Here is a 14,988-nt window from a genome sequence, read left to right on the forward strand (position 1 = left end):
GCAGCGAATAGACCACATTTGATAGTTACAACCATTGTTCTTTAATTTCTCAATGTTGTAAATATTCTTAGAACTATCATTTGAGGTGGCCATGGCTGGGATCACAACCTAATGAAATAGGAGCTATCATGCATAACTCAGTCTTGTAATGGAGAACTAATGTATTAAGATATTTCACCTATTGCGCATAACTGTAACATGAAAATACAATGAGTTATGTGCAAACACAGATAGGAGGGAAATGGTATCACCTCAGTCTTGTAATGGAGAACTGAGGGAGGGAGAAAAATTACGGTGTCCAGCATAACTTATACAACTGGCACCAATATCGCTTAAAGCGATTGCCAGTGTCAACTGGCAATATAAGACAAAAGAAAAATTGGGAGCGCGTGGTATTGTGACTCTGAAACAAAAGGGATATAGTCGTTGTTAGCCACGATGATATTAAGTTAAAGAAAAAACTCCCCAATCCTCGCTGCAGCTCAGCTGTTGTCGATGAGCGTTGATATTCCAACAAACGATTCGTTCTTTAGCTTTTTGGGGGTCTAGTGGACTTGACAACCTCTGACTTGTTGGAAGATTGTCTTTTCATCAATATTGTCCAGCCTTCAAACCTGCCCCGTGGTACAAAACTTCCAGTGATGGTTTGGATTCATGGAGGGGCTTTTTACTTTGGTGCTTCACAACTGTTTAATGGCTCAGCAATTGTCACCCAAAGTGTTCTCCTGGTACTGTACTCACATGACCAACAACTGCATGGGTTGGGAGCATGACAGAGATTTACCCTGGACATCGCAACCGCAAAGCTGATGTAACGCGTGACAGCCAACTGCCAAGGTCAGAAAAGCGTGACAAACCTAGTCCGGCAGTGCCCGGGTGACAGGCTTTCAGTCCTAAGTCCGAGATAAATTGAGAATATTTGATATGAAAAAAAATCTCGTGTTTTGCTGTCCACCCGTTCCAATTTTTCTGCTCGGTAAAAAATGGATGGATTTACTCTTGCCAACCATATTGCTTCCTGTGCTGAGGAAACCATCGCATACAACAATATCCCTACATTTCTCATCGGACCCTACTTCCCCCATGAAACCCTGACAATCAAAGAATTTATTTCATTCAAGCTTCCTCCCCTTCAAACTCGCATAAAGGGCCCAAGCTCACACCTCAGCAACAAACCGCCATCTACAAATATTCTCTCAGAAACTGACATTCGCTTGGTGGATCATCCTAGCCAACATGATATGAAAAAGCTCATCGCAGAGTTTGACATAGATGACGAGAACTCTTACCTCAGTTGAGATTGGTTCATATTGCATCCCAATTGTCATTCTTGAAATTTGGAGAGTTCACCTCCAGCTATGGGATCTTCAGAACAAAGGTGGACTCAGATGGGTGGGGTGCCTAGCAATGCAATGGCCTAGTCAGCAGTGTGCAATAAGTGCAGCGCAGCAGAGACTCACCTCATGCCAATGGAATGATGAGATCCGAGGGTTTTCAAGGATTGGAAGGAGTGCTGTTGGTGTCTTAATGCGATACCTTTCTACCTCATGCCTGGCCACAACTGACATTACTCACCACATCGAGATCTTACAAAGTGATGTGGAAAAAACAAACCTGACAGCCAGACTCATATCTCCACTTGAGGTACAACACCTTTGTCATATCCATCCCCGGCCATCGACTTCCAATCCTTCCGATCCCTCCGGTCTACCTCCACTCCTTCTTCACTAACCTCGGAGCTCCCGTATTCCGCAATCCCCTCAGTACCCCTCGATGGTCACCACCCCCTCCTTTCAATTTATTACCTACACCTCCCTAAGTACGGAGCCCCAAAAGGTTTCCGGACAGCTCCGACGTCCGCTAGCACATTCCCGCCTCCGCTGGGCAATACACTCGCTTGCCCTGCAGAGCCCACCTTCAGGCCTATCCCTCCTTTCCGCTTCTGGGTTATTGCCTGCCTTTCCATTAACCCATAACCCGACTCGTCAGTAATATTCAATCGGCTAATGTTTAACCCCGTTAGCTCCACTCTGCTCAGCTCCGCCATTTGCGGACCCACCCTCGCTGTAACTATATATACTCAACCTGTACATAGGTTACACTTGAGTAATAAAATCGACTAGAGTTTACCCCCTTCAGTTCTGGTTGCCAGTTAGTAAGTTAGGGCACTGTCAGGGACGTGTCCGGGGTCGAGAGGGCCCGGGGGTAATGTCCGGCACTGAGGCCATCGCGGGGTGTGGAGCGGGCGTGCGTACTGGCGGGCCCGATCCGGGACAGTGGTCCCTGGCCACTCAGACTGAAGTGGAGAATGTGTTATTATTATTAAAGGGGAAAACTATACTACTTACCTGAAGTGGAGAATGTGAGAAGAAGGTTACTTCTTCAGTTCCCACTTCAGGTACATTTATGTACATGCGGCTTGAGTCACATGACGGGTGCCACGTCATCCTCGGAGGCAGCCACAGGCATCCGGGTGTCCCCGTGGGGGATCCCGAGAGCGTCCGCTGCATGCGCGCGTGCTGGGCACAGTGGGAAGCCGTCCGGGGTGTGTGGGCCGGACGGGTCAATAGTACATCGATACAAAGGAAGGTGGTCCGTGTAGATAGAAAGAAATAAACAGGAAGAGGAAGATGAGAAGAATGAAATAAAGAAAGGGGAAAGAAGAGGGAGGAAGGAGGGGGGAGGGGGATAGACAGCGGGGAGCGGGTGTGGTGTGGCCGGGTGGGTCCGGGTGGACCCGGGTCAGGCGGGTGTGCCCTGACAGGCACGGACGTGTTACTTGGCACAGCGCTCCTGGCACAAGTCGCTGAGGCCGAAGCCCTCCGCCACGGAGACACTCCCTTGTCTCAACCTGGTCTCTGACAACCTTTCTGGGTGTGCCTCTCAGGGAAATGCAGGTCTCGCTTCTTACAAGCGCCTTCCCCCATTCAAAGGACTCCATCAACTTGGGACCAAACTCATATCTGGAATTGTAACTCACTGTGGCAGTATTCTGCATGTGAATCAAAACCATTGGATCACCTTTGTAATCAGTTCAGAAGAGTCCACAGTCTTTCTCGCTGATTCTCTTCATAAAGCCAGTACTGGTTCATCGGGTGCGACAGCAGAGGCTATGAGGATTATCAAGTGGTGGTTGAACGCATCCTACTTGGGATCAAACATGCAAGCAGTATCATTCAGAGTTACTTCACTCCCAATGGCATACCAGAATGACACCACATCTTGTGGTTTTTTTGCATTAAACGCATTGGCACACCTCCTCCTCCCATCCCAATATGTGCTACACACAAGCGGTGACCCAACTTGCCTAAGAGTTGACTTCTTAAATCATATCCTTGATCGTCACACTGGCACAAAAGCTGTAAGTGAATGGACAAGCCAAAGAAGTATGAACCATACTCACCGAGTCCTAGCATACACCTAGCCTTACACCATCACTGAAGGAGTCATACTCAGCACCTCCAACTGTCAGCCATAAGTTGGTCAGGAGAAAGTGCCAGCATGACAATGCCCAACTGGATGGAACAAGTCCTGGACTGCTGCGCTACTTCAACCGAGTATCCCCTGAAGAATATGGCAAACAGATCTTGACCGAGTTTGAAAGGATTGAAGAAAGATTCCAGGAACAGAAGAAGGGAGCACAACTCAAAGCCGCACAGCAGCAGCAGCGGTGTCGAGAGTTGGCAGCTACAAGACAGTGACAATGCCATGCAAAGAGAGCAGCAGAGCAAACACAAGATTCTGAGGTGTGTGTGAATGACTTATGTACATACGTGAAAGATATACTCATGTTTGTAAATGATAAGAGGCCTTCAGCCATGCTCCAAAACAGCAAGCTGCCAACTGTCACATTGGTTGCTGAGATGTCGAGACCAAAAAGGAAGATTCAGCAATGGCTAAAAGAGCGAAAAACAACTCACCATCAGCCCAAAAGCATGCAGCTTTGTAGACAGAAAACACAAGAATTGGCTACAGCGACCAATTGGTTTCAGCCAATCCTATGGGTGATAATCAGTGAGGTAGCATGGATAGTGGGCAGGAAGATGAGCCCAATCAAAATAGTGAGACACTGTAAGGGAAGGAGCAACAAGTTGTTCCATCGACTAAGGGCTGATGTGGTCAGGAAGTGGATTGATCAGAGTGGGACACAACTGTGTTGGTCGGTGGCCGTGCTTGCAAAGGTTGAAAAGGAAAATTGCCCAGGTGGTTCTATCACTCGAAAAGGCATGTTGGTTAGTGAACGATCATGCATTAACATTTGTCTGAACTCACATGGATAATGTAGGCATCCTACCCAACGACGATTGAAGAGATCCAACAAATCCTATCAAGTGTTCGACAAGTGGACGCTGCTTTGGATGTCCACCAGATCCATGGTGTGATTGTTGCACAAATCCAGTACACTCACCCAGAGATATTCAGGACCGTGGTCAACAGGGATGGAAGCACATTTGCGGGAAGCACACAGTGGGTCCGCAAGTTTCTCACAGAGGAAATGAACTGGGCATTGCGATGTGCAACATGTGCCTCCAAGAAAATCCCTGCCAATGCTGATTATCAGCTCCATGCCTCGCTCCTTCGTCATGTGCACTCTGTACGCCATTATTCAATTCCCAGCTGCCTGCGAGTCAATTCCGATCAAATGCAAGTCATTTACCAGCAGAGTGCTAACTCAACTTATGAATGGAAAGGTTCCTGCCAAGTTTCTACTGTTGGCCTTGATGAGAAATGCACTTTCACTCTCAACATTGCCATCTCAGCGAGTGGAACTCTATTACCTTTCCAAACTATTTTTAAGGGAAAAACTAAAGCCAGTCTCCCTGCTGTGACCTTGAAATCCCGTGAGGAAGCAGATCAACTCAATTTCTTGTTTGAGCTCTTGGCTACAGACAATTACTGGGCGAATCTAAAGACAATGAAATCTTTTGTTGCAAACATTCTCGCTCCATACTTCAATGCTGAGATGCGGCGTCTATTGCTTGATCCACTTCAAGAATGCATCTGGCAGCTCGATGTTTGGTCTGTTCACACCTCTCTTGAGTTTCGAACTTGGATGTTCGATAACTACCTGTGGATTATCTTAGATTATGTACCTGGGGGTTGCACTGGTCTCTGGCAACCCTGCGATGTTGGTATTCAATGCACGCTCAAACTCGCAGTCAAGCATTCGCAGCAAACCACTGTCATACATGAGGTCTATTCTCAATTGTGGCAAGGCACTAGCCCATCCAATATTGTGCTTGACACAACGCTTGGAACACTGAGGGATCGTGTTCCAGCTACTCTAGTTGATGCCTACCATGCAATAAATAACTCTCAGCGAATCCAGAAGGCAAGTCACAGTTGCTATGATAATGCAGCCACAGCTAATATTTTGTAGGCTTTTGAGTTGTGCCACTCAGGTGATTTCAATCTGTCACAATCAAGCCTCACATCTCCTTCACTATGTGCCATTCTCAATGATCTCCCACAACAAGACCCTACCCTTGCTCAAGCCATAGCTGCACCATGCAAGCACCCTGCTGATCAGAATGTGATTCAAGTTCATCCTAGCTCTAATTCAGCAATACATGAAGAACCATTCTCAGATGTCATGATGTAGAGGTGACATTGGAGGAAGTTTGCCAACATCTCAATGGTGAAACCTTACCCAATGGGCTTGCCAAGGTGGATGGTGGCCTTCAGTCAGGTTTAACTGTGGCTGAAGAGCATGATTCAGAGACCATCAGAGAAGTCAGTGTGGCAATTGAGTCCGAAGTTGATAGCAATGGGTTGGGACAGGGTAAACAGGTGAGATGGACAAGGGATCTAGAAAAAGAGATGGAAATGTACTGTTTTTGACTCTATAGTTGCTAATTTAGGAAATTTTGAATTGAAAATCTGCACAGCCATCCAATTCTACTCAAATGGCGTGACACTGGACAAATGAACTGCTAGGCCTGCATGACGCATGACAGGTTCTTGGTCATGTGAGTACAGTATGAGTAGTAAGTAGTTCCTTCCAGCATCTCGGCCCCTCAGCTTCTGACATTTAACGTTGTTGTGACAATGTTTTGGACATTCAGAACGAACCCATCATCTATGTCTCTTTCAATTATCGTCCAAATGCCTTTGGCTTCCTTGGTGCCCCTGAACTGGCAGGCGAGTCTATGACCGGAACACTCAATGCTGGTTTACACAATATGATCGGTGCATTGAAATGGGTGCAGGAAAACATTGGCACTTTCAGAGGCAACAAGAATCGAGTGATAGGTTTTGAATTCCGATCAATTCGCCGTTACAATCTGAATTTGGTCTGTCAAGTGTTTGGTGAATCGGCAGGTGCAATTGCAATTGGGACTCTCCTCGTTGCTGGAGGACATTATGTGAAACCTCACAACTTATTTCATGGTGCCATCATGGAGAGTGGGGCTCCAGCAGGGTAAATTTGAAGCATCCATACTTTGCTTTCTTTCTCCCCAATTTCCGAGTCCCTTGTCTAATTATCATTCCATTTCTATCGCTAGTCTCCCCATTCCCACTGTATCTGATCTCATGCCCTGGACAAATATCTTCACTACCACACCAGGCTGTCTTCCCTCCGATCCCTCGATCGTATCATGCCTTCGAAACCGGTTGAGGTGCTTTACCAAGCTTCGCTCGTAACGTTAAATGCAACGATGGACTTTGTACTTGTTTACAATCGAGTGGTGGACAGATTCTTTTTCCAGGAAGGGAAACATGTGGTGGAAGAGGTCAGAAAGGGGAATGTAGCAGATATGCCTATCATCATGGGGTGCAATCTCGACAAAGGAACATTATTCGTACCTCACGTTTAACACTGCGCACGAAATAGTGAATTCTTCTCAGAGGTTCGTGCATATGTGTTCCTTGACCATTTCTCTCCACAGTGGGAGAAAACACCAAATTGAAACGTCTCATCCTCCATAGTCTGCATATGGCCTACTTACACATTCGTTTCCGACTTTTTGCTTTTGTGCTTGTTCCGTCGTGGGGCCGCAGTAGGATTGTTATACGTTAGAAACCTTAGCGTAGCGATGCCAGAACAAACGATGCTCTTCAAAGACCTTCTGGCATACTGGTGATATGAATATAATGTTTGTAGTGTCTGAACATCGAATGGGCTGGTGAGACCAAATGATTGAAGAGGCTGTCCATACATGTAGCACAGTGGGAATTGGAGTTGCGTAAAAAACCATTTAAAAGATGGTAAAATACTATCATTTTTACTACGATTTGAATAATATTTTACCATCAAATCCATGGTCCTTTACCAGGATTCCATTACCACGCTTTTGAGGGTAAATGACCTATATTTTCTTCGTTTTTGACCACAATAATGATGGTAAACGGTCAATTTACCATGGTGCAGTTGGTAATTTACCTGCTCCGACTTAGTCATTTACGACATTTTTGATTGGTAAAAAACACAGCTATTTGTGGTCATTTCCGACCATTTTCGTGGTAATATACAGTGAAATCGAGACTACTTCTATCAGGTCGAATTACGAGAGACATGAATGAGAAAAAGAACCGATGGGGATTGATTTGAACAGCGAGCTAGAAATAAAGTACGACCCGAGCTTTGACTCGATCAAGCATGGTCCACATAACCTAATGAAAATGCAAGAAGTCATGAGTCTGAGAGTAAGATGACAGAGGAACAAGCTTATGAGTAGCAGATGCAAAGCTCAACTCTTGCATGCAACACCGTGACGTACCGTACAGGGCCTTGGCCTGAGATGGGCCAGGTTCATTGATTCAGGCTTTCTTCTGTCGTGGGGCTGTCATAATGGTGACCACGTTCCACCACAAGTGTGGCCTTTGGGCAATGCCATAATGGAGGCTGGGAAACTCTTGTTTGCCGTTGGATAATGAATTTCTAGGAAAAGCTATTATATCTCATTCATCAATGAGTTAGAGACACATAAAATTGCGAAAATCCATGTGAAAATGCGCAAAGACGCGTAAAGACGCGTTGAAACACGCCAAGGTAGGAGGCCTTCATAGGATCGCTGTTGGTGGAGCAGTACACTGAGTGTCCATGACCTTGCAGATTTATGAGTACTTGCCTCGGAAGGATGTTTGGGGGGAGGTTGGCTAGTTGCGGAGGGAAGAGAAGGTTGAATTGGGAGAAAATGAGCAGATCTAGGTGACGCGCGGGTAGAGTGAACGATGTGTGAAGTAGTACGGAAATTGCCGAGAACAACATCGCCCGATCTCAGTCTAAGCACCACGCAGGACTCCAGCCTCTGTGACTTCGTAACAATAACAGTATCTGCCCATTGCCCCTACCATGGAGGACGTGTCTGGGAGGGGTTCTTGCTGTGGCCTCCCAGACTGCATCATCAGGCGCCATCTTCAGCTTGCTGACCTCAGTGCGATCGATGCACTTAGAGTTTTTCCAGAGAGGGAGACAACTGGATCTGATGCCCATGAAAGCCCAGAGAACGGTTCACTCGGTTTTTCCTATGATTCACAACACCCCTTGCACACGATGAGACAGCCAGCGGCCCCGACCCAGTTGACTCGCTTAGAAGCACATCGAAATTTTACTACATCTTTATGTGCCGGCTTCCATACTCGGGGCTCCTCACAACAAGAAACATATTCCCAACGATCTCATTGTCATAAGATTGCGAACTATTGTACAACAAGCCCCATCAACATATCATCAAGCCTTTTCCGGAAATTATGCCTCGCTGGGGAAAGTCATGGACTGTTGGGGGAGGCGACAAGTTCTCCACCCTGTGGGCCCAAGAACAGCGAACCAAGTACAGGGGCTCATCCTTTGTCCGGGTAGGAGCGCCTAAAATTTTGTAACTTCCACTATTGAGCTGACCTTCACTGCTGGTACGAAGTCGCGGTGGACTCAAATTCCCAAGTACGTCGCGAAATACCGCTTGTGAGAAGGGTTTGTTACAGCGAGCTTCATGAAATACTCAAATGTGTCGTTCCCAGGACTCTTTGGAACAAGCATGCCCATGCGGCATCTTCTTGCCCTTGTTTCGGACAGCAGCGCTTATATGGACGCAACCTCTTTCACCAAGCTCTCCGACACCACTCAAATTATCGCACTCACATCGGTCTCATCAATCAGCTGTGGCCACTTTCTTTGTGGCACGAATTCTCGTCGTTGGGCCATCATTGATCACAGTTGCAAACTCGTGAGGCCAATTTTTAGCGTTGACAATGATGACTACTCGAACATTGCCACTTCCCATTATCCGCACACCTGAACTCTGTATAATATGTCGCAGCTCGAATACCATGAATTGAGTGGTAATTTACGAATTGAGTCTGGTATTTAACTTCGCGAACGTATATTGTAATTTACCATGATAAAAATACCACGAAAACTGTGGTAAATGGTGAAAAACCAGACAAAAAGTAGTTTTTTACGGGGCTTTACTTCCCACAGTGATAGGTTAATCATTGAGAATCTAGCATACGGGCACCAGATCAGAGCCAACTCATGTCAACCCGAGTGTTTGCGAGAAATCTGACTTCGGCTCCAACTGGAATATAATATGGGCTGCAGGGAAATAGAAGAAATTCGTCAAGAGAATTTCCCATTGATCACAAGTTATGCGCAAGGACCTCAGAAGAGTATCAAACTCCAGAACGGAACTTGACATTAATCAATTCAGATCCCAAGTTGCATGCCAGACATTTCGACTTTCAACATCATGCACACGGTGGATCAGTCCAGTCAGAGGACAATTTGTACACCTTTAGAAATTAAACGCGTCCGTAAAGTCCTTCCTCTGGAAGAACTCTATTCCCTTCTTCCGGAAATCATCAGTGATGACATCGAAGTGCCCATTCCCAATCTGTAATATGTGGTGTTGCTCCCCGTACTTGGGCCAATTAGGCACTATGTCAGCACACAAAAGCAACAGTAAATGGGTCAGTTCTCCTGGAAATGAATCGGAAGTGAAGGGGTAGGGGAAACGCTCACAGTACGGGCGGTTGGGATCCAGGGAATTCGCAAAGGCGACCCAGGCGCTGATCATGTACGATGAAGTCGTACCCAGAACTGGGTTCCAATCATAGATGGTGTGCATGCCAAATACTAGCAGCGCGATCGATGTCGAATGAGGATACGAAAAAATCAGAACCCCCGGTAAAACATTGGGAAGAGGCTCACCAGACGGAAGCTCACTCCGTGAAAGGCACCTAAGTATACTGGTACTCCTGGAATCACCTGAGTATAAAGGTATGTCCATGCCGGATAATGTGCACCACGCCTGAGATACGCATCCAGGAGTGCACGCCGACCTATATAATTCCCCACATCAGGCAAAAATCGGCCCCATCGGTAAGCATTCATTGTTCCAAGAGTTCTCACGACAGTCAGAGTAGACAATACACACCGCTGTGGAGGACAATGTCCCCGAACAAACTCGCAGCCCTCTTGAATTGATTATTTGGCCCAAAGAACCGATCGTTCTTACTCACTCCAACCGGATCATAGGGACTTCCAATTGCCGGAATATCGGGGTATAACTCCAGAAGGCCCTTGAAGAGCTTCGTTTGCTTCACACTAAGATTCCCAACGTAAAACCATTCTGCAGCGACAAGACAAACGGGATAGGAGCAACGTAAGTGTTTGGATAATACAACGTTTTTCTGGCGGAGAAATTTTCAAGAAACACGGACCTCTGAAAAAATTCACCATTTGATCGGTGTTGTTGAACGTATGGGGAACTAATAACGTCCCTTCGTCGAGATTACACCCGGTGATGATAGGCACATTCGCTACATAACCCCGTCTCACTGCTTCTGCCGCACGGATCCCCCCCTTGAAAAAGAACCCATCCACTACTCCGGTGAAAGCAAGTGCAGGGTCCGTCGTGTTTAACGCCGCGAGTGAGGCTTGGTAAAGCACCTCAGAGGGTTTCGAACGAAGACATGATATGACTGAGGTATTGAAGGGAAGACAACCTGCTACTGCGACAAAGATATTTGTCCAGGGAAAGATGTCGGATACAAGGGGAATAGAGATACTGGTAATAGAATGAGACGAAAATCAGATGGAAAACTAGAGAAAGTCGAATGATGGTACCTTGATGGAGATCCGCTCTCCATAACGGCACCATGGAATAAATTGTGCTGTTTCACATATCGACCACCTCCAGCAAGGAGGAGAGATCCAATCCCAACCGCACCCGCCGACTCACCAAACACTGGACAGGTGTAAACCCCAAATCCATATTGCTAGAGCAAGAACTAACCTGTCACTAGGTCCTTGTTTCCTCCGAAAGCAGCAATGTTCTCCTGGACCCATTTCAAAGCGCCCACCATATCATGTAGGCCAGCATTGAGCGTTCCGGTGGTGGAAGCATGTGCCAGTTCAGGAGCAGCAAGGAAACCAAACGACATTAGACGGTAATTGAAGGACACATAGATGACAGATTCATTCTGAACAATCCAAACAGCATTACATATCAGAAAATTAGGGCTGAGATGGCGGAAGGAAGTACTCAAACCAGAAAAACGCTTTGCTTGACGATCACCGAGCCATTATATAGTTGCGATGCACCGAAAGTGTTGCCTCCTCCATAAATCCAAACCATCACAGGAAGTTTCGCACCATGGGGTAAGTTTGAGGGTCGGAGGACATTAATGAAAAGACAGTCTTCTGACATGTCAGAAGCCGTTAGATTCAGGGTCTAGAAACAAATCATCCGCAAAAGTTGAAGGGGAATCAATATGAGGACGAAGGACATACACTAAGCGGCTGTAAACATGCTTTTCCGTACTTGGTGGCATCTACCGTATGACTCGGACGTGGTTTCAGTGGTTGGGGCTTCGCAAACCTCAGCTTGCCCAATGGAGGCTGAGCATACGGAATGCCCAAAAAATAATCCTGACGGAACTGGGGTGAACGAAGGCCTGTAACGAGTCCTTGGGCTAGTTGAACCCGAGGTGTGTGCAAGGAAGGATGATCGATGGGCGGCAATGAAAACACAGAATAGCACAGTGAGGAGATCACGAGAAAAACGTTTCTCATCGCCGTCTTGGTAGCCCCCATTATCAGCCCTGATGTGATGTGGCTTGCCGAGGCCGCTGTCTATCGGTGGGTGGTATGGATGAAAAATGCAAAACGGGGCCCAAGACCGCAGTTCTCTTTGACGAAGTGGAGCTAGAGGTCATGCTAAAAGCAGATGAGGGAGTTGATAAGGATGCGGAGCCCATGGCAACAACCTATCGGTTAATGGGTTGGGCCGAACTGAGGTTGTACGGAGGCGAATTTGGATGCTGTTTACTCCAGATGTCATTGAGCCCCAGGGTAAGAGTTGTGTATTGCGATTGTCGCCAAATGCAAGCATCATTCCCATTTAATCTGATGTGGCAGGGTCTTGGCTTTCGACATCCTGAACTGGTTCCTGTGCCTCTGGCCACGGATACAAATCTAGATTACATATGTAAATGAGAACCTAGAGCCAATGGCAATTATAAGAAATCTCAACTCCAAATGAAATGCACTAGCAACGTCTTAAAATATGACTCGATAAGAAAATCTCTGTTGTTTACGAGTTATGTAAGCACAAAGACACACAGAAGAGTGTCAAACCCCAAAAAGGAACTTGGCATTATTTAATCGACTCAGATTAGACTGTCCGAGTCGCACGTCAAACATTTCGACTTTCAGGTGGATTAGTCCAGTCACAGAACAACAGGCACACCTTTTAGAAATTAAACGTGTCCGTAAAGTCCTTCCTCTGCAAGAATTCTATTCCCGTCTTTCGGAAATCATCAGTGATGACATCGAAGTGCCCATTCCCTATCTGCAACATGTGGCGTTGCTTTCCATACTTGGGCCAATTTGGCACTAGTCATCATACAAAAACAAATGAGTAATGGGTCAGTGCTTCTGGAGACAAATCTGAAGTGAAGGCGTTAGGAGAAACACTTACAAGATGGGCGGTTAGGATCGAAGGAATTCGCGAAGGCGACCCAGGCCTTCATCATATATAACGAGGTTGTGCCCAGAACAGTGGTCCCATTCTGGACGGCATACAGGCCAAATACTGTCAGCCGTGATTGACAGGTACAAAAAATCAGAATTGTCCTGCGGTGAGGGGTTGGGAGAAGTCACTGCAAACTCACCAGCTGGAATCTCACTTCCGTGAAAAACACCATCGTACACTGGTTCTTCTGAAGTCACTTGTGTATACAGGTATGTCCATGCCGGGTAGAACACAAAGCGCCGAATATACGCATCCAACAATGCGCGTCGACCTATATAATTCCCCGCATTAGACAAAAATTACACCATCTGTTGTTGTTTCAAGCGTTCCCCTCAAAGATTCGATCGGAGTAGATGTCACGCACCGCTGTGGAAGACGACATCCCCAAATAAACTCGCGGCTCTCTTGTATTGATTATTGGGCCCAAAGAACCGATCGTCTTTACTTACCCCGACAGGATCATAGGGACTTCCGATTGCGGGAATATCGGGGTATAGCTCCAGAAGGCCCTTGAAAAGCCTCCTTTGTTCTGACGTCGCCACACTAAGGTTCCCGAGGTAGAAAAATTCTGCGCCAGACAAGGCAAACAGAAAGTAAGTGTCTACAGTACAGCATTCTCCACGGGAAGAATTGCAGGAAATGGTCAAGGAACACGAACCTCGGAAATAATTCACTATTTCGTCCGCCGTGTTGAACGTGTGGGGCACGAACAACGTCCCTTCGTCGAGATTGCACCCCGTGATGATAGGGACACCCGCCACATTTCCCCTTCTTACTTCTTCCGCGGCACGTTTCCCCTCCTCGAAAAAGAACCCATCCACCACATGGTTGAAAATAAATGCGGGGTCTGTCGTATTTAACGTCACGAGTGAAGCACGGTAAAGCGCCTCGGAAGATTTGGAACGAAGACATGATATGATCGAGGGATCTGAGGGAAGACAGCCTGCCGCTGCAGCAAATATATCGGTCCAGGGCAGGACATCGGACACAGTAGGAACGGGGGCACTAGGGATGGAATGGAATGATAATCAGATCAAGGACTGGGGAATCGGAGAAGAGATTTTTACCTTCCTGGAGCTCCGCTCTCCATAATGGCGCCATGGAATAGATTGTGCTGTTTCACATAATGCCCACCTCCAGCGACAAGGAGAGATCCAATCCCAACTGCACCTGCCGACTGACCAAACACTTGATAGGCGTAAATTTCACGAAATTTCAAATTCCTACAGAACTTACCTGTCACTCGGTCTTTGTCTCCTCCAAAAGCAGCAATATTCTCCTGTACCCATTTCAATGCGCCAATCATATCATGTAAGCCGGCATTGAGTGTTCCGGTGGTAGAAGCGTGTGCCAGTTGAGGAGCAGCGAGGAAACCAAAAGCATTTAGACGGTAATTGAAGGAGACGTAGATGATAGATTCATTCTGAATTAATCCAAACATCGTCACAACCGCCTTATATGTCAGAAAATGGGGCTAGGATGCTAGAAAGAAGCGTTCGTACCAGATGAACGCTTTGCTCGACGATCACCAAGCCATTGTATAGTTGCGACGCACCGAAAGCAAAACCTCCTCCATGAATCCAAACCATCACAGGAAGTTTCGCACCATGGGGAAAGTTCGAGGGTCGAAAGACATTGACAAAAAGACAATCTTCTGACAAGTCAGAAGCTGTTATGATCGGGGTGGTCTAAAATAAATCGTTGGCAAAAGTCGGAAGGAAATCACTTAGAGAACAAGGGACATACATTAAGCGGTTGAAAACATGCTTTTCCGTACTGGGTAGCGTCCACCTTGTGACTCGGATTCGGTCTCAGTGGTTGGGGCTTCGCAAACCTCAACTTGTCCAATGGAGGCTGAGCATACGGAATGCCCAGGAAATAATCCTGATCGAATTGGGGCGCACTAAGACCTGTGACAAAACCCTGGGGAAGTTGGATTTGAGGGGATGGAACGTCGCGTTGCCAGTGAGAAGATGCGGGTAACAGCCACCACGCGCCCGCGTACATGGAA

The 14,988-nt window shown here is 46.8% G+C and overlaps 5 protein-coding genes across 5 annotated transcripts; 3 read left to right on the forward strand and 2 right to left on the reverse strand.

Moving 5' to 3' along the window:
* Positions 1–6,068: 6,068 nt before the first annotated feature.
* On the forward strand, positions 6,069–6,350 carry EI90DRAFT_2877531 (Carboxylesterase; the record flags this gene model as incomplete). Its single annotated transcript, XM_039053898.1, has 2 exons — positions 6,069–6,252; positions 6,304–6,350. Coding segments are annotated over 2 exons (231 nt in total), but the record flags the coding sequence as incomplete, so codon positions are not given.
* Positions 6,351–7,398: 1,048 nt separating this feature from the next.
* Positions 7,399–8,188, forward strand: EI90DRAFT_3058677 (uncharacterized protein). Its single transcript, XM_039060384.1, has 3 exons — positions 7,399–7,614; positions 7,722–8,015; positions 8,073–8,188. The coding sequence occupies exons 1-2, from the start codon at positions 7,601–7,603 to the stop codon at positions 7,873–7,875; spliced, it is 168 nt and encodes a 55-aa protein (XP_038915953.1). The 5' UTR covers positions 7,399–7,600; the 3' UTR covers positions 7,876–8,015; positions 8,073–8,188.
* Positions 8,189–8,222: 34 nt separating this feature from the next.
* EI90DRAFT_3058679 (uncharacterized protein) lies at positions 8,223–8,898 on the forward strand. The gene has a single exon (XM_039060385.1). It carries the CDS (start codon positions 8,297–8,299, stop codon positions 8,801–8,803), a length of 507 nt encoding a protein of 168 aa, XP_038915954.1. The 5' UTR covers positions 8,223–8,296; the 3' UTR covers positions 8,804–8,898.
* A 609-nt stretch (positions 8,899–9,507) lies between these two features.
* On the reverse strand, positions 9,508–12,399 carry EI90DRAFT_3058681 (Alpha/Beta hydrolase protein). The gene is made up of 9 exons (XM_039060386.1): positions 11,735–12,399; positions 11,493–11,675; positions 11,238–11,424; positions 11,069–11,189; positions 10,663–11,009; positions 10,377–10,571; positions 10,156–10,281; positions 9,962–10,075; positions 9,508–9,877 (listed from the first exon to the last, which is right to left on the reverse strand). The coding sequence occupies exons 1-9, from the start codon at positions 12,035–12,037 to the stop codon at positions 9,735–9,737; spliced, it is 1,719 nt and encodes a 572-aa protein (XP_038915955.1). The 5' UTR covers positions 12,038–12,399; the 3' UTR covers positions 9,508–9,734.
* Positions 12,400–12,695: 296 nt separating this feature from the next.
* EI90DRAFT_3016561 (Alpha/Beta hydrolase protein) lies at positions 12,696–14,984 on the reverse strand (the record flags this gene model as incomplete). Its single annotated transcript, XM_039057008.1, has 9 exons — positions 12,696–12,838; positions 12,924–13,037; positions 13,117–13,248; positions 13,342–13,545; positions 13,636–13,982; positions 14,045–14,165; positions 14,214–14,400; positions 14,480–14,665; positions 14,724–14,984. 9 exons carry the CDS (start codon positions 14,982–14,984, stop codon positions 12,696–12,698), a joined length of 1,695 nt encoding a protein of 564 aa, XP_038915956.1.
* Between the last annotated feature and the right edge of the window lie 4 nt (positions 14,985–14,988).

The sequence above is a fragment of the Cantharellus anzutake genome (genome assembly GCF_015039405.1).
Source record: "Cantharellus anzutake strain C23 chromosome Unknown EI90scaffold_24, whole genome shotgun sequence".
In the NCBI taxonomy this organism is placed as follows: Eukaryota; Fungi; Basidiomycota; class Agaricomycetes; order Cantharellales; family Hydnaceae; genus Cantharellus; species Cantharellus anzutake.

Bases quoted from the DNA above. Each gene is read 5' to 3' on its own strand.
- EI90DRAFT_3058679 (XM_039060385.1), top strand. From the start codon at position 8,297: ATGGAGGACGTGTCTGGGAGGGGTTCTTGCTGTGGCCTCCCAGACTGC.
- EI90DRAFT_3058681 (XM_039060386.1), bottom strand. From the start codon at position 12,037: ATGGGGGCTACCAAGACGGCGATGAGAAACGTTTTTCTCGTGATCTCC. The intron at 11,425-11,492 runs GTTTGAGTACTT...TGGATTGTTCAG, and splicing joins TCAAGCAAAGCGTTTTTCTG to AATGAATCTGTCATCTATGT. The intron at 10,572-10,662 runs GTCCGTGTTTCT...TTGTCGCTGCAG, and splicing joins AATGGTGAATTTTTTCAGAG to AATGGTTTTACGTTGGGAAT.